Here is a 17,788-nt window from a genome sequence, read left to right as displayed (position 1 = left end):
ATCCACTTGAGTTGTTCTTGTTGAAGGTTGGTCTTGAGTTCCTTTTATTTCCCCAGAATTGCCTTGATGCAAGAGCCATGTGCTCATGATAGGCATACTTTGTGTCTTCCGGGCAGCTCTCCTCTTCCTCATCTTCTTCTTCTTCTTCAAGTATTGCTCTTGCTTTCAACGCAAGTTTGGGTGAAGTGGTTTTTGATCAGACACGAGCAAGTGCATTGTCGGCTGTTTCGTTCATGATTGACATTGCAATGAACTCATCGAACACTTCACTGGAAGACAGGGAGTGGAAGTCTGGCCGCTGACGAATGACAGATGACATGGCTTTATTGAAAGGCATGATGGCTTTGAGAAACTTGCGCTTGACCCAAGTGTCATCCACATCCTTACTCCCATGGTCCTTTAGTGCCACAGCAATAGTTGTCACCCTCCGATAGAGATCACGAGGGTCCTCTTCTTCCTTCATCACAAACTCATCGGCCTGATCAAGTATCACTTCATAGTTGGATCGTTGAATACTTGAGCTTCCCTTATACAATACCATAATATGCTCCCAACAATCCTTGGCCAATGTGAAGGGACGTAAGTGGGGAAGATCTTCAGGTGGCACAGCAGACTGGAGAATAAACAGCGCAGAGTGATTATATTGATTGTCTGCATCTTCTCTTGGAGTGAGGTTGCTTGGGTCATGGGGGTAATATCCTTGCTCGATAATTCTCCACAAGTTTGTTGAGCTGTGATTCAAATGAGACTTAATAGAAAATACCCAGTTAGCAAAGTCACCTTTTACAAGTTTAGGAGGAGGACCAACAGGATTAAGACGAGGTGCGAGAACGGGTCCTCCATATGTCATGGGAGGTGGAACCAAAGCATATGTTCCAGTTCCATCTTTTTCGTGAGGTGAAGCAGGTTGCATACCTTTAGCCGCTTCCTTAGAGGAGTTGGCCTCCGAATCGGAAATGGTGGGTTTAACCACTAAAGCCGGTTCGGGTGAACTTTTAAGACCATCAATTAATTCTTTAAGCATGGTTTTGACTTCGCTCGTCAAGGACGTCTTGAGGGCGGCCATAGCCGTATTCAAGTCGTCCCTTGTGACCGAAGTCAAGTCCATGTCCTCGGGTTGCCCACGATTAACTTCCTCTCCGCCTTCCATACTCTTCGGGTGGTTAAACCCTTAATAAAGAGACGTGGCTCTGATACCAATTGAAAGGATCGATATGGTTGGCTAGAGGGGGGTGAATAGACAACGACCACTTTTTAATTAATCTTAACAAGTTAAGGTAAACACTATACGGGTTCACAAATAATATGACAAAGAGGTGACCCCTATAGAAGCTACCAACAAGACCTATTAAGACAAGTAAGATATAGTCACAAGTAAAAGCAAATACAAAGTAAAGGTTAGAGATAACCACAAGTGGAACCGATGGAGACGAGGATGTGTTACCGAAGTTCCTTCCCTTTGACAAGAAGTACGTCTCCGTTGGAGCGGTGTGGAGGCACAATGCTCCCCAAAAAGCCACTAAGGCCACCGTATTCTCCTCACGCCCTCGCACGATGCAAGGTACCGTGATTCCACTATAGGTGCCCTTGAAGGCGGCGACCGAACCTTTACAAACAAGGTTGGGGCAACTCCACACAAAGCTTGGAGGCTCCCAACAAGACCACGAAGCTTCACCACAATGGAATATGGCTTCGAGGTGACCTCAACCGTCTAGGATGCTCAAACACCCAAGAGTAACAAGATCCGCAAGGGATAGGTCGGGGAATCAACTTTTCTCTTGGTGGAAGTGTGGATCTAGGCCTTCTCACCTAATCCCTAAAGAATCAACAAGTTTGATTGGCTAGGGAGAGAGATCGGGCACTTTTAAGCTTGTGGAGCAACAATGGAGCTTAGAGAGGTAAGAGATGGAGTTCCTCAGCTAGAAGAACCCTTTTTATAGTGGGGGGAAAATTCAGACCGTTTTCCCACTCTCTGCCCGAGATCCAGCGGTACTACCGCTGCCTGGCGGTACTACCGCTGGGGCTTCCAGCGGTACTACCGCTGGCACCAGCGGTACTACCGCTGGCCCCTTGGTAGTGCATAAGCACTACTACCGCCGGGAAAGTCTTCGCAAAAGGGTCCGTCCACGAACTACCGCTAGGTAGGTGGAACAAGGCACCTAGAGCGGTACTACCGCTGACCAGGTGGCGGTACTACCGCTGGCTAGCGGTACTACCGCTGACAAGGGGCGGTACTACCGCCAAACAGCGGTACTACCGCTGGTTGCAGCGGTACTACCGCTGGCAGTCCAGCGGTACTACCGCTGGGGACCATTTTGCAGAGATGCTCAAGATGAATAGGCGAGGGCCGCTCCAAAATATAAGGAAAGGGAGAATGCAAAGAGTGCATGTGAAAAGATAGATTCCACCCTAACCTTTCCACTACGGATCCCCTCTTAATAGTACGGCTTTCCTATGACTCAAATAAAGAGAATCTTCGAGAGCATCGTGCTTCCGTTCCAGAAGAGAGGAGTCGTGTCGTCTTGTGCCGTTGACGAGTGTTACCTGAAACCTTGACACACACGATTAGTCCTGTACGGTACTGTCGTCAATCACCAAAATTACTTAGGCATAAACTATGCCTCAACAATAATAGAGAACTAGAATATAAAAATAGGTGATGTTATCATAAAGTTAGAATATATTACAATATATTATAAACAGCGAGTGTGGAATAATGATGGGTCCCTGTGCGGAATTGTCCTACGCAATTGTTAAAAATATCAGTAATCATTATTGCAATTTCATATGAGGGAGAGGCATAAGCTAACATACTTTCTCTACTTGGATCATATGCACTTATGATTGGAACTCTAGCAAGCATCCGTAACTACTAAAGATCATTAAGGTAAAACCCAACCATAGCATTAAAGCATCAAGTCCCCTTTATCCCATACACCACAACCCCCTCACTCAGGTTTATGCTTCTGTCGCTCAAGCAACCCACTAGAAGTGAATCAAGAACGTATTGCAACACCCTACAATGGGAATCCTTCACGTGTGTGCGGAACGGAAGGCACCATAGGACAGCACCAAAATAAATATACAACTCACACCAATCTAGATCATCAATCAACCCAAAGGACAAAAGTAATCTACTCAAAACATCATAGGATGGCAACACATCAATTGATCATAATATATGGCATAAAGCACCATGTTCAAGTAGGGGATTACATCGAGGTGCGGGGGAGTGGACCGCTGAAAGAAGATGAGGATGGTGATGAAGATGGTGATGTTGATGAAGACGATCACCGCGGTTCCGCCGATGGCACTCCGGTGCCATCGAGAGAGAGAGGGAGAGATTCTCCCCCTTGTGCTTCCTCCTCCATGGCCTCTGCCTGAGTGGGGAGAGGTTCTCCCTCTGGTCCTTGGCCTCCATGGCGATTATGGAGACCGCGGGGATGATGAAGATGGACTCCAGTGAAGATGACCCCCTCCGGCAGGGTGCCGGAGAGGGCCAAGATTGATCTTTCGTGGCTCTGGAGGCTTGCGGCGGTGGAACTCCCGATCTAGGTTTCTTTCTGGGGTTTTGGTATTTATAGGAATTTTTGGCATCGATCTCATGTCTGAAAGGTTCACGAGGAAGTCACAAGCGAGGGGGCGCGACCTAGAGGGGTGGCCACGCCCCGCAGGCTTGTGGCTTCCTCATCCACTTCCTGGCCCAGCTCTGGTGCTTCAGGGGTCTCTTTTGTTCCATAAAAAATGACCGCAAATTTTCAGCCCATTCCGAGAACATTTGTTTCTGCACAAAAAACGACACCATGGTAGTTCTGCTGAAAACAACGTCAGTCCGGGTTAGTTCTAATAAAATCATACCAAAATCATATAGAATATTGTAAACATGGCATGAATACTTCATAAATTATAGATACGTTGGAGACGTATCAACCCTCATGGACCTTATAGGCCTTGGATCGCCGAATTATTCGTATTGCCTCGGTTGGGTCATCGCAGCGAAGAAAGTAGGCGAGGAAGGGCTCGGTCCCATGGTGCAATTACTGCCATGATTTGCTGATCCAAAGGCATTTCTTCAAGTGTCAAACCGTCGATGATTTGTTCATCTGACTCGATGATAGGAGGGATGACTTGTTCTTGGCCATTGGCTCCAGCATCCTTATCCTCGTCGTGGCATACCATGGATGTCTTGAAAAGACGTTTTAAAAAGGTGTTCTTAGGGACAGGGTCATGCTTGGCGCCCATACGGGCCAAGATATCAATAGCTTCATTTCTGTCTCTCGAGACATGGTGGAATTCTAATCCATCAAACCGTGAGGATCTTTTGAGGACAACATTTCTGTACGCTGCCATCTTTGGGTTTTTGGTGTCGAATTCACCGTTAATTTGGGATATTGCGAGGTTAGAGTCTCCCCTTATCTCAAGTCGTTGTACGCCCATTGATATTGCCATCCCAAGTGCGTGCAACACAGCCTCATATTCGGCCACATTATTGGAATTGGTGTACATGATCTACAGTATCTACCAAATGTTGTCGCTAGTGGGTGATGTAAGTATAATACCAGCCCTCGGTCCGACAAGCGTCTTGGATCTGTTAAAGTACATTGTCCAATGGGAATGTGTATTGTACTCCCTAGGGAGTTCGGCCTCCATCCATTCGGCAAGAAAATCAGCCAACACCTGAGATTTAATAGCTCGACATGGTTTGTACGTGATTTCAAAAGGTAGGAGATCAATGGCCCATTTGGCTATGCGGCCCGTGGTGTCTCTATTGTTGATTATGTTAGTCAGGGGTACATTGGATGCCACCATGACCGAACACTCTTAAAAGTAGTGTTAGAGCATTCAGGATGCCATGAAAACTGCATAGGCTATCTTCTAGTAATCCGGATACCTGGATTTGCATAGGGTGAGCACTTCTGACACATAGTAGACTAGATTCTGCACCTGGAACTTCTGTCCATCAAGCTCTCATTCAACAATGAGAACCGCACTGACCACTTGATTTGTGGTCGAGATGTACAACAACATTAGTTCACCTACACGTGGTGCTGCTAGTATAGGATTGCTTGCCAATAATACTTTAATTTCTTTGAGTGTGGTTGTTGCTTCATCGGTACATTCAAAGTTTTTTTAACCATTTGAGCAGTTTGTAAAGCGGTAGTGCCTTTTCACCATGGTAGGAGATAAAGCAGTTGAGAGAAGCCATGCAGCTCGTCAGTTTTTTAATGTGCTTTAGTTCCCTAGGAATCGTTAGTTGGGATAGGGCTTGGATTTTAGCCGGATTTGCCTCTATTCCTCTATGGGAGACAATAAATCCGAGCAGTTTGCCCACAGGAACTCCGAAGACACATTTGTATGGATTGAATCGTATGCCGTATGCCCACAGATTACTAAATGTTCGCCGAAGGTCGTCCACCAGCTGGCTGACGTGTTTGATCTTGATGACCACGTATCCACGTATGTCTCGCCTGTTTTGCCAATTTGATCTTCCACGCATGTCTGAATCATGCATTGGTATGTGGTGCCTGCGTTTTTTAACCCGAAGGGCATTGTGTTTAAAGCAGAATGGCTCGTAGGGGGTGATGAAAGTGGTTGTGGCTTGGTCAGACTCCTTCATTTTGATTTGATGGTATCCGAAGTAATCATCGAGGAAGCATAGTGAGTAATGTTCGGCAGTGGCATCGATGACCTCGTCGATGCATTGTAAGGGGAAGGGATCCTTGGGACAAGCTTTATTCAGGTATTTGGAGTCGACACACAATCGCGAGGATTTTTCTTTCTTTGGCACCACGGCCAAATTTGCTAACCACTCCGGGTGTTTGATTTGTCAGATGAATCCGGCTTTGAGTAGTTTTGCTAGTTCTTCACCCACAGCCTAACGCTTGGATTTGGAAATCGGTGTAACGCCTGTTTGACTGGCTTGAAGCCTGTGATTATGTTCAGGCTATGCTCCGCCAGTCTTTGTGGGATTCCTGGCATATCCGAGGGGTGATTGGCAAATATGTCCCAGTTTTCGTGCAAGAATGTGTGCAATGCTTCGTCAACCGCGGGGTCCAACTAAGCCCTAATGGACGCGATTTTGATGGGGTTCGTCGGATGCTCTTGGAATTTGACGATTTAATCTGTTGGTTTGAAGGATGTGGATTTAGGCCTCTTACTGAGGATTACATCATCCTTGTCTTTCACTGAACGGAGTATTCCTCTGCTGCGAGGGTTTTGGATAGTGTCTCGAGGGCGAGGAAGCTATTTTGTTTCGGCCTGAAGAGCTCTATCATGGTCGTGATTGCGCCATTGGGCTCGGGCATTTCTAGCCTCATATACACATAATGTCGTATGGCTTGAAATCTTGTGAAGGTGTCACGCCCGAGTAGGGCGTGATAACCTCTCCGAAAGGGCACAATGTGGAAAAGAAGTTCTTCAGACCTGTAATTCTCAAGGGTGTCGAACACCATATCAAGACAAACTCGCCTTGTGTAACGTGCCTCTTTCCCGGGGATGATCCCACGAAAGGTGGTGTGGCTTTGTTCGACGCGGGATCTGTCGAATTGCATTTTGTCCAGGGTATCCTCATAAATGAGGTTTAAACCGTTGTCGCCATCCATTAGCACCTTGTGGAGTCTGAAGCCATCTACTATGGGGTTAAGGACCAGGGTGGCAGGTGTTCGGCCGAAGCGGATTCTCGGCCAGTCTGCTTCACCGAATGTGATGGGTGTCTTTTTCCATGAATTCGTTGCTGCCACATGGTATATTTGGTCGAGTTCTCAAAGAACACTCTTCCTCTGATTCTTTGAGGGAAACGTCTCGTAGACTGCTAGCATCACGGCATTGCTATCCAAAGGCATTGTCGGGCCTCTGCTTGGGTGTGGGACCCCAAGGATGGCCTCTCCGATTTTTGCAAATTTCCTAACGACCCAGCAAGCTCTAAGGTTGTGAGTCGGGTTCACGTTCAGCAGGGCGGAGTGTATGGGGCACGGTTTGTCCAATAGTTCATCAAGGATAGTCCTGGATCCTGCAAGGGGTTTATTCTTTTCTCGACGGGCTATTATTGGGCCAACCATCGAGGGGGGTGCTCTCCCTCTGAGATCCTCTGGCTTTGTCGTCATAGATTGAGTCTATGCACATCTATTGATTCTGCGAGGTGCTTTCCATGGCGCACTGTTTGCCTACCAGGACAAATAGCTCGATGAATTGTTGTATGCAGCTACGGGCGAGTAGGATTCCTTCATTGTGGCAGTTACGTCGGAAGATTTCTATGGTTTCTTGGTCGCTGCAGTCTGCCATCCTGTTTTTGGTAAGGAGGAATCTAGCCCAGAAGTGCTGGACCGTTTTCCTCGCTATTGTTTGACGACTGATAGGTCTCGTATACCTGGTTTCCTCGAATTACTTGAAAAAGCATTCGACATGTGGGTGGGTGGGAATTTTTTTGCATCCCCATGGGATGTGAGTCTGAAACCTTGGTGCCCATCGTGGAATCTGGCGTGTCGGGCTTAAAATCCGGAATATCGACGGTACAGTGTCGTACGGAATCTAGGTTACGTGCCGAGGTTCGCCCCTGAACTTTTTCTGGATTCCGGACTGGAGGGGGGATCCCGATGCTCATGAACCGAAATGTAAACCATTCTTAGTTCGGGTGATTGGGCGGGCGAACCTTCTGTCGGGCCTTCGATGGTGGCGACCGAGTGTGTGATCGGTGGAACATAAATTCCCATGTCGTCGGGTTTAAGCCCAATCTAATTATAAACCGAAGACCCATCGTCATTTACCCCCATGACTTGGATCCGACCGAGTATCTTGTTTAACGACGAGATGTCTATAGAGTCCATGCTTTTGGAGTGTGTGGGGTCAATCCGTGGTATCCTTGTTCCAGGGGCGTCTGAAGCCGCGCCCGGGCATTCTTCGGTTGAAGATGATCTGAGTGTATCGACGGGTTTGGGCCCCAAGGACAAACTCAGGGTGGACGTTGCCCGAGCATATCAATCCACCACTCCCGTTGTTAGAGCGACACGACTAGCGAGTTCTTCGAGGGGAGTCGAAAGCTTCGTCAGAATGAGATCTCCTTGGGAGTCGGCGACGAACTCTAGGTTTCCAAAGCTGATCTCCTGATCAGGGGCGAGCTTTCCGACCTGGCCAAGGTGGCCAGCCGGATCAGCGGTAGCATGATGCTGCCGAACGCAAAGATCTGTACAGGGACGAAGACGTCCCTGTTGCAGATGTCACTGTTGATGATTAGGCGAGGCATCGATCCTTTGGTGATCCCACAGCGGAACTCTCAATAAAAGCACCAATGTCGATGTCAAAACCGGCAGATCTCAGGTAGGGGGTCCCGAGCTGTGGATCTTGGATCACTGGTAACAGGAATAGGGGAGACGATGTTTACCCAGGTTCGGGCCCTCTTTATGGAGGTAAAACCCTACATCACGCTCTTATTTATATTGATGGTGGAGTATTGAGTACAGAGTTGATCTACCTTGAGATCGTATGTTGTGGTCTAAACCCTAAGAGTAATGATGATTTGTAAGAACTAAAACCAGCTGGTTTATATAGACACCAGGGATACATAGGGTTACATAAGGTCGCTTACATCCGAAAATAAACATGCCAATATTATCATCTAACTTGGAGCACACCAAAGCTTCGGAAGCTTCTATCTTGAACACGGCATCACCTTGTAGTTCGGTCTTTTAATGATAGTCACAAATGACCCATCAGTTCGGCCTATAGAGATAGGTCGGGGGCTCGAGGGCCCCTTAGTCTTGGACTCCCTCATCGGGCGGCACCTGGTGGTTTTGGCAACCTTGGGCTCATTCCAGATCTGGTGTGATGGGCGCGGCGGGGGCTCTTGGTAGCGGCTCTGTTTCCGCCCTGCCAGGCCGGCGAAGGCCTGCTCGGCCGGGCCAGGTCCTTTTAGGTCGAGGTTTGTACTTCCCTCCAGCTAGCGTGGTGTTGGTTCGAGTTGCTAGTCTTCCTGGGGTAGTGGCCTCTACGTGGTGTAGGTGGTCCTGCCTGTAGTGTGTCTAGCGGCGCTACTCCTTCCCACATCTGGTATGGTTGTGTGCGCCTTGGGAGGTTGGATTCGTCTTGATCCGGCCTGCAGTGGTCTGAACCTGACCATGGGCTGCAACGGGCGGCCATGGTCTCTTGTGGTGATGCAGATCAGCTCCCATCTCACTCAATCGGTGTTCGGCAGTTTGTCAGATCAACTTGGACGAAAGCCTTGCTCAACCTGGAGCCGCCGGCGGCGACGCCTATGGGCGCCGCTAACCTCCTTGGAGGCGTCGTTGTTTTTGTTGTTTGCACCCTCCTTGTTGAGACCCCGAGGGAAACCCCAGTACAGGTCCTCCTGTACGTATGATGGCGGCGCAACCAGCGTCGCAGCCCTTCTTGAAGGCATCATCTTTGGGGTCAACCTGGTTGTTGTGTGGGTTTTGCTTGTTGCCGGAATGTTGGTGGTGGTGGTGCCGTCGGTTGGGGTCGACGGTGGTTTTGTGTTGCTGCTGGCCTGGTTCCTATGTATTCTTCTTCGGTGGTGTTCCCCGTTGTCGGCCATGTTTGCTATGCATGTTCAAGTCCCTCCCATGGTGGTCATTATGTTGCGGCGAGCTTAGTGTTTTTGGTGTTGTTCTCGTTCATCTTTGCTCTTCGACGACGCAAGATGCCTCCTCAACTTGCTAATCGTTTTGAATTCTCATGGTAGGACCCCCAGTCAAGGTTCGTGTTGTCACTCGTTGGTTGCGGTTGCTCCTAAGTTATGTCGTGGGGTTTGGTATGCACACGAGTGTGGTGCGTTAGGTTGCTTGCTTAGTATTGGTATTGTGATCCTTCGACGACACCTCACATCTACTTGTGCCTCCTATGGTGTTCGCCCTTCGGTCTGCTTGCTAGGTCGGGCTTTATTTTGGCGTCTCATCTTGTGTAATCTTCTTCTTTATATGGTTTTTGGCTAGATTTTTCTCATAAACTAGGTAAACTTATTTAGTTTCTCAATCTAGTTTTTTTTATAAACTAAATCAGTCAAAGCTTAAAGGATAACTCTAGTCAAAGCTTAAAGGATAACTCTTACTCCCTCAATTCCTAAATATAAGTCTTTTAAGAGATTTCACTAAGGGACTACGTACGGAGTAAAACAGGTGAATCTACACTCTAAAGTATGTCTATATACATCCATATGTAGTCGTCTAGTGAAACCTCTAGAAAGACTTATATTTAGGAACAGAGAGAGTAGTTTTTACAGCTTTTTGAGGAATATATTCAGGTAAGGATTCCCTTACACCGTGACCGTTTAGAAAAGTTTCTAAAGCCGAACCGACCCGTGAACTCGGGTATTTTAACATAGTACAGACGCAAACGCTCATATACGTGCACATACATTCATCCCTTTGAACGCACACAAGCACATCCTATTACTATGAACACCTCCGAAAGACTAAGCTCACATATCATCTTGAGATTTATGAAGTTATCGTAGGCGCCTCGTCGTCGACGAAAACGTCTCCTCGAACTGAAAACGTATCGCCGAAAATCCTAAAATCTTTACCTAATAATAAAGAGGCTATCGCTTCCGTTGGAAAACCCACCGAGACGATTTTACAAAAATGCCCTTACTGTTTATGACATTAAACTCGTAGTATATATTAAATGTTTTTTAAAATACTCATATCTTTTAAACCGTAACTTCAAATTTAACATATTATATATGGAATTTGATTAGAAAAATATGTAGAATTTAAATATGATATTATTTTATCTGTTAAACGTTTAATAAAAATACTATCTAGGGTGTAATCTTAATAAATAAGTCATTATTCGTCTTTCTTTCATACCGGTACTCATCCGGGTTGAAGATGAACACGTCAACAAAATCAGGATTAGAGATGAAACTGAAGGTCACTTGACTGATTCTTTGTACATATTAAATCTACATGCAAGCCATGTTAAAATAGAAGACCTCTGAAATTTTGAACTGCATTGTGAAATTTTGAACTGCATTTTTGTAGGATAAGACCATCTTTACTTGTGTCGTAACTATAAATTCTCAGATTATAAACCCTTTTTTATAAATTAAGAGCGTGTGGTATTTCTTTCTCCCATTGCAACGCATGAGCCCTTTTGCTATAATAATAAAGCGGCTATTGCTTCCGCTGGAAAACCCACCGCGACATTTTTACAAAAAAAGCTCCTGTAACTTTTGTTATTCCACCCGCGCTCCATTATTTATCTGCAACGCAAAAGGAAAAAACGATTCGCTGTAAAAATTTATACCCGTACGCATTGCCTCCTCCCGTCGACCCTGGGCCACCCTGGCCTATGCCCAGGCCGCCGCCACACCACTCGCCGCCGCGGCCGGCCTCAACCGCCACCGCTGCTGTTCTCAACCCACCCGCCTCCGCGGCCGTACCTTTCCCCACTCACTGTCCCCGTTGCGGCGCTCGAGCGCATCGCGTCGCCCCTGGTCCACCCTGACCTGTGCCCAGGCCGCTGCCACACCACTCGCCGCCGCGGCCGACCTCAACCACCACTGTTGTCGATCTCAACCCACCCGCCTCCGCGGCCGTACCTCTGCCCGCTTGCTGCCCCCGTTTCGACGCTCGAGCACAGCTTCTGGATCAAATCAACGCGACAGCTACAGTGATTGGGGATGATGTGTCTGCTCGATGCAGAACGGCGGCGGCGCGCGGATAAGGCGTGGCGGAGCGAAGTACTTGCAGGTGGAGGCGGGCCTCCATGGCTCACACCGGGAACTCCGAGGTTATGGCGTGGCAACGGCGACTCCTTATGGCCAGATAGAGACGCCTAACCCTTGCTCGCCTCATCGTATCCCCTCCTCCGACAGGAACTCATCATCTGGTGAGATCCCATCCCCATGCCTCCAACCGTGTGCCAAGCACCGGCAAAAAAATTTGTTTTGTGGGGATTTGTTTGCTGATGAATGAATGTATTGAATGTAAGATTGTATTGTTGTAGAGACAGAGAATGGAACACCACCTTCAGTTTATCATCTGATCCCACATTCTCTACCCCATGAGTGAAATAAGATAACAGTTTATTGATCAATTCACTTAGTCTCTTTGTTTTGCTTTGCTTGTCCCGCTCAATTTATCATCCTGGTGGAATTAACAATGAACGGGTTGATTTCTCAATAAAATAGGATAGGACTCACTACATTAGTTAGTTAGCTTAGTATTTTAATAAATCAAAATGATTATAAAAAAATTAAAAGCGTGTGGTATTTTTTTCTCCCGTTGCAACGCACGGACCCTTTTGCTAGTAAATTTAAAAATAATACAAGCACAATGACTTCCCTGATGGTCTGGGATACCACCGAACCAACTCGTGAACTGTTGATCCATAAATACTGCCCCTACGCGCATCCGTCAAGCCGAGATGTTTGCGTCGACACGATGGCCGCCACAGCCGCCGACCGTCTCTCCGCTTTCCCCGACGATCTGCTGCAGCACATCCTATCATTCGCGCCCGAGAGGGAGGCCGCTGCCAGCGCCGTCCTCTCGCGCGGAGCGAGCGCCCTCGACCTGGATATCAGGCCCTACATGGCCGCCGACAAGGGTCAAGGCCTCCGCATCAGCCCTTCGCCGCTGGCCGCCCTCTTCCGCGACGCCTTTGCCAAACTCGCCGCCTTCCCGGGATGCCGCGGCGGCACGGTCCTCAAGAAGCTCACGCTTTTCCTGGACTTAAACGACGTCGACAGCTTGTAGTGCGGACGACGCCGATCCTGTAGACTATCTTAGGAACAAGCAGGAAACGAATAGCGAACCTCGTGGAAAATTCTTAGGAACAAGCAGGAAACGAAGCAATCCGCATCTCCTAGTTCAATGCACTGTAAGACAAATACCTCCTCGTTCAGTGGAAACGAAGTAATCCACATCCCAAAGTTGTGCGACAATACAAGTACACCACCAAACCTTACTTACATGTGGTTACATGATCTCCTAGTTCAATGCACTGTAAGTGAAACACCTCCTCGTTCAGAGTTGAACAAAGCTTTGCACATTCGAACAGACAAGTTATTAAAAGAAAGCTTTTTAACAAACCAACACTCATGCTTGGTCAGGTCTGTTCTTGCTCCTAAGCCTGAAAAAGAAAAACACCACCTCATTATTTGAAAACAGGAGGATCACTAAGGAGTGCAAAAACAAAATATTTTAGGAAACCATGCAACAAGATGGCTGATCAAAATATAAAGCATACCTATTTTGGCAGCAATGTTTTAAGAAACTCTAGTACGTGAAAACCTCAGTATTCTAATGCGTGGGTAACAAATACTCTGGTTTTTTAAAAACTGTAGTTTTTCTCTGTTTTGGCAAAACTAAAACTACGAAAGCGTTTGGCTGGTGCCGTCTTGCCATAGTTTTGAGCAATAGTCACAAATGGATGGCAGCTGAACCTAACTCAGCTACACCTAAGGAGCTGCGACATTGGATCAATCAGCATGTGCGGCCGCCGGCATGCAGCCTTGCCATGAATGAGGACAGCACGTCCTCACCTAGAGAATAGGATCTGTAGCAGTCATCAAGAACAGAATTGACGCAAGTAGACCAGGGAGAAAGCTAGTGCAAATAGCAATGGTGCCTTGACACCAGCGAGAGTCACTGGAGGCTGAGGCCTGTCACTCGTGCGTCTAGAGCGAGCAGTGGCGCAAGGCGGCCGAGCAGAGTAAAGTGTTTCACAGTTTAAATAAAAAGAGTTCTGGACCTCTTTTTCATATACCACGAAAATAACATGGTTTCAGAGATGCCATGGTTTATAAGACTGAAGTATTTATGATTGCCAAACACAACAAAGTATATAAAACCATAGTTTTTAGAAAAACCATGGTATTCTCCAAAAACTCTAAAAATACTGCACTGCCAAACATAGCCTTGTTTGCAGGACATACATGTTTAAACTAAACTACTCTCTGGTCTTGTAACTCAAACGTATTCCCAAGTCCTAGTATCAAATATCTCACGCACGGATAGTGCATATCAAACTCAAAAATAGTTAACTCAGTTAGAGCATTCATGGATGCAAAGTTAAAAAAGGATTTCACCAACAAGTAAACATGGCCTTATATGTAGGCATACCTCATGCCCCAAGTGACTGTTGGACTATGACGCGGATGGAAATCAACAACTATCGGGGCTTACCGCTCATGAGGTATGTAGAGTTGAACACTGTACAGTTACATTTTTAAGTAAATCAGTTTGCAAAGGTGCCCATACTAGACAAGATTTTCCAAGCTAACTAAGGGAAAGACAATTGAAGGATCTGAAAGAGCTGTAATGCTTTGATATATGAAATCAATGGCATGTACAGCAGTATAACACTAATAACATCTTATGAGCAATATATCTACTTTTTAGTTTATTAGTAAAAATTCATTCTTATCTACATCATTCAATGACCTCAAGTTAAACAAACAATATAACACGTGCACTAGGTATAGCAAGAGAACACAAGGAATTAGAGTTGGGAAGCCACATGACCTTGCACTCACCACTTCACCACCAGGCACTAGAATGCAGTTAACTAGCTACACTCCATCAGAACTTTGCTCCATGTTTAGTTGCATGGCATCCATCTTCTCAATTACATACTCCAGCTTTTTGCAACAAATCTCGTTAGCGATTCTTGCACTATAGTCGCACTTCTCAAATGGACGATATTCACAAGCACTTTTTATTTCCTCGCGCAAAGTTGTTTGTATTTCCTGCTCGAACCACAATGTAATGTATTTATCACACATGATTTATGCTATACAAAATGTGAGATTGTGTGTAATAAAAAGCAATGACGTGACTGTCATACGAATGTATGATTAATGGGTTCACATATCTGGCTAGTAATCTGGTGGAAAGACTGTAACACTGTCTGAGTTCAAGGCCCAGAGAAGAATTTTAGACGACACCCGTAAGGCCAAAGCCAATCGGTTGACAACAAATCCTGATTTCAAGACAATCAAATGAGGAGAACACACAGGCAGATAACATTATTACCCCAGAAAATTACTACAGGACACCTAATTGTTTCTGTCGGCACAGATTCCAAATATAGGTGCAATATAGAAACATAGAAAAGATTAGCTGATCATCATCTCATCTCATCAATATGGAGCCGTGCTTTCCTTGGAACTAAAAGTATTTCAGTTCAGAACAATGGCACACAAGCAATCATCATTATACAATAAGTTCAAATCAAAACAAATAGAGGGGACACAAAAAGTACAGTACTGGAAACTTCAGCTTGCACTATGTCTATATGGACATGATACAAAGCATGTTATCCCATGATCAAGCAAATGGAAGAAAACTCCGAGCACGTAGTTAAGCATGTTTTTCTCCCCTATTACTAGGCCATCTTGATGCTTCTAGAAAGTAATGAGCTAAAAAGCTACAGCAAAACACAAGTTCAGGTTCAGAACCAGTGACATGGCTTCATTCTGCTGGCACATTTCGAAATTGCACACCCAATTTCTATCTGCCGCAGGTTACAGCTTCCAAGATCCCTCACTGCCCCCTCTTCATCCAGCCATAAGCAAGGGCCAAATAGATCTAAGAGCGGTGAACATCGGTTGGATGGGGGTTATGGGGTTACCTTCATAAAGAGCATGAAGTCGCGGCAGTGGGAGGCTACGGCTTCGCCGCGGGGACCCTGCGAGTTTCCGAGCTCCTCCATGACCGCGCCCGACAGCTCCACCACCCGCACTATCCGCTGCACATGAACAAACGAGCACGACGCCACATCAAGATTCAGTGACCAAATCGATCAGACCAGAAGGGAGAATGAGGTGAGCTGGATGCGGGCCACCTGCTCAACGTTGTGGAGGCGCTCCAGCGAGCTGCTCTGACCCTGCGGGTTCATCGCCGCTGGCGAGGAAGAGGTAGGCGAGGGCCGCGTTCGGGAGGGTCGTGCGGCCCTGACAGCGTGTTTGGTTCGTGGGAATTAGAGATGGGGAATGGGAGTTGAGAGGGAATGGGAGTTCAGATGTGAAAGATTAAAAGTCTACTAGTTGGTTAGAGGAAATGTAAGTTTAAGTGGGAAGAGGAATGAGAGTTGAGAAACCAATTGCCATGTTCTTTCAGGGGTATCTAGGGATGTAAATGGCAAATAAGCGGCAACCATAAGTCCCATTTATTTAGCTTTTTCTAGTTTCATAGTTCATTTTTTTTGAAAAAAATCAAATTTTTGAACTATCAGATAATAAATGGGTTTAAGCGGGATTAAATGGGACCCAGTTCCCATCCCTAGGGGTATCACGTTAATCCGTGGAAGAGTTTTATCCCACATTAATTTGCAACGTAAACCAGAATGGAAATAAAAATCTACTTCTCATGTCTAATCTTTTCATAAACTCCCTGATGCAAACTCTCATTCCTCTACCAGTTGGTTACCAAACAGGTTGTGAGAAGTGTTGGGGAACGTTGCAAGGAAAAAAAATCTACGCATACGCAAGACTATCTATGGTGATGATCATCTAAAAGAGGGAGATCGGATTCACATACCCTTGTAGATCGCTAAGCGGGAAGCGTTAAGAAACGCGTTTGATGTAGTCGAACGTCTTCGTGATCCAAATCGCAATCCGTCCCATGAACTCCGTCTCGATCTAGCGCCGAACGGATGGCACCTCCGCGTTCAGCACACGTGCAGCTCAATGACGATCTCCGCCTTCTTGATCCAGCATGAGAGGCGGAGAGGTAGATGAGTTCTCCGGTAGCACGACGAGGTGGTGATGGTGGTGAACTAATTCAGTAGGGCTTCGCCAAGCTCTGCTAAACTAATCTAAAGGAGAAAACGATCTAGAGAGAAAGAGGGCAGCATGTGGCTTATTAGGGTTAGGGCTGCCCTCAAATCCTCTAGTATATATCGGAGGGAGGGAGGGAGGAGGCAACCAAAAGGCCCTCCTTTGGTTCGGCCAAAAAGGAGGAGGTGGAGTCCACCTCCAATCCTACTCTTGGAAACCTCCCCGCCTTTGGGGGTTTTTTCCTTCCCCCACCTCTTGGACGCATGGGCCCCTTGGGGCTGGCTCGGCCAGCCCACTAAGGGTTGGTGTGCCACCCCTAAGGCCCATATGGCCTCCCGGCATGGGTGACCCCTCCCGATGGCCCTCCTGGCATTCCCAGTACACTACCGAAAATACCTGAAACTTTTTCGGTGACCAAAATGGGACTCCCTATATATCAATCTTACCTTCGGACCATTCCGGAGCTCCTCTTGACGTCCGGGGTCTCATCCGGGACTCCGAACAACTTTAGGTTACCAACACACATAACTCAATAATACCGAAACGTCACCGAACCTTAAATGTGCAAACCGTGCAGGTTCTAGAACTATGTAGACATGACCCGAGACACTCTCCGGTCAATAACCAGTAGCGGGACCTGGATGACCATATTGGTTCCTACATATTCTACGAAGATTTTTATCGGTTGAACCTCTATGTCAAGGATTCAGTTAATCACATACGTTGTTCCCTTTGTCCATCTGTATGTTACTTGCCCGAGATTCGATAGTCGGTATCTCTATACCTAGTTTAGTCTCGGTACTAGCAAGTCTCTTTACTCATTCTCTAATACAAGAGCCCCTGACTAACTCTTTAGTCACATTGCTTGCAAGGCTTGTTGTGATGTTGTATTACCGAGTGGGCCTTGACATACATTTCCATCATACGGAGTGACAAATCCTAGTCCTGGTTCATGCCAACCCAATAGACACCTTCGAAGATACCTATAGAGCATCTTTATAGTCACACGGTTACGTTGTGACGTTTGATACACACAAGGTATTCCTCCGATGT

General features: G+C 46.7%; 1 protein-coding gene across 2 annotated transcripts; it reads right to left on the bottom strand.

Moving 5' to 3' along the window:
• Positions 1–12,835: 12,835 nt before the first annotated feature.
• On the bottom strand, positions 12,836–15,974 carry LOC123403385 (mediator of RNA polymerase II transcription subunit 11-like). 2 transcript variants are annotated; one of them, XM_045097323.1, is made up of 4 exons: positions 15,802–15,974; positions 15,589–15,705; positions 14,481–14,704; positions 12,836–13,086 (listed from the first exon to the last, which is right to left on the bottom strand). In XM_045097323.1, the coding sequence occupies exons 1-3, from the start codon at positions 15,853–15,855 to the stop codon at positions 14,528–14,530; spliced, it is 348 nt and encodes a 115-aa protein (XP_044953258.1). In that variant the 5' UTR covers positions 15,856–15,974; the 3' UTR covers positions 12,836–13,086; positions 14,481–14,527. The 2 variants fall into 2 exon arrangements, with proteins under 2 accessions (XP_044953258.1, XP_044953257.1); XM_045097322.1 differs by having other exon boundaries at positions 14,492–14,704; positions 15,802–15,968.
• Positions 15,975–17,788: the final 1,814 nt, after the last annotated feature.

Source organism: Hordeum vulgare, chromosome 6H (genome assembly GCF_904849725.1).
Source record: "Hordeum vulgare subsp. vulgare chromosome 6H, MorexV3_pseudomolecules_assembly, whole genome shotgun sequence".
Lineage (NCBI taxonomy): Eukaryota > Viridiplantae > Streptophyta > Magnoliopsida > Poales > Poaceae > Hordeum > Hordeum vulgare.
This window is presented reverse-complemented; position numbering and strand designations above follow the sequence as displayed.

Coding starts and splice junctions, on each gene's coding strand:
- LOC123403385 (XM_045097323.1), bottom strand. CDS start 15,855: ATGAACCCGCAGGGTCAGAGCAGCTCGCTGGAGCGCCTCCACAACGTT. Junction 15,706..15,801: donor GCCTCCACAACGTTGAGCAG/GTGGCCCGCATC, acceptor GTTCATGTGCAG/CGGATAGTGCGGGTGGTGGA. Junction 14,705..15,588: donor ACTTCATGCTCTTTATGAAG/GTAACCCCATAA, acceptor TGGTTCGAGCAG/GAAATACAAACAACTTTGCG.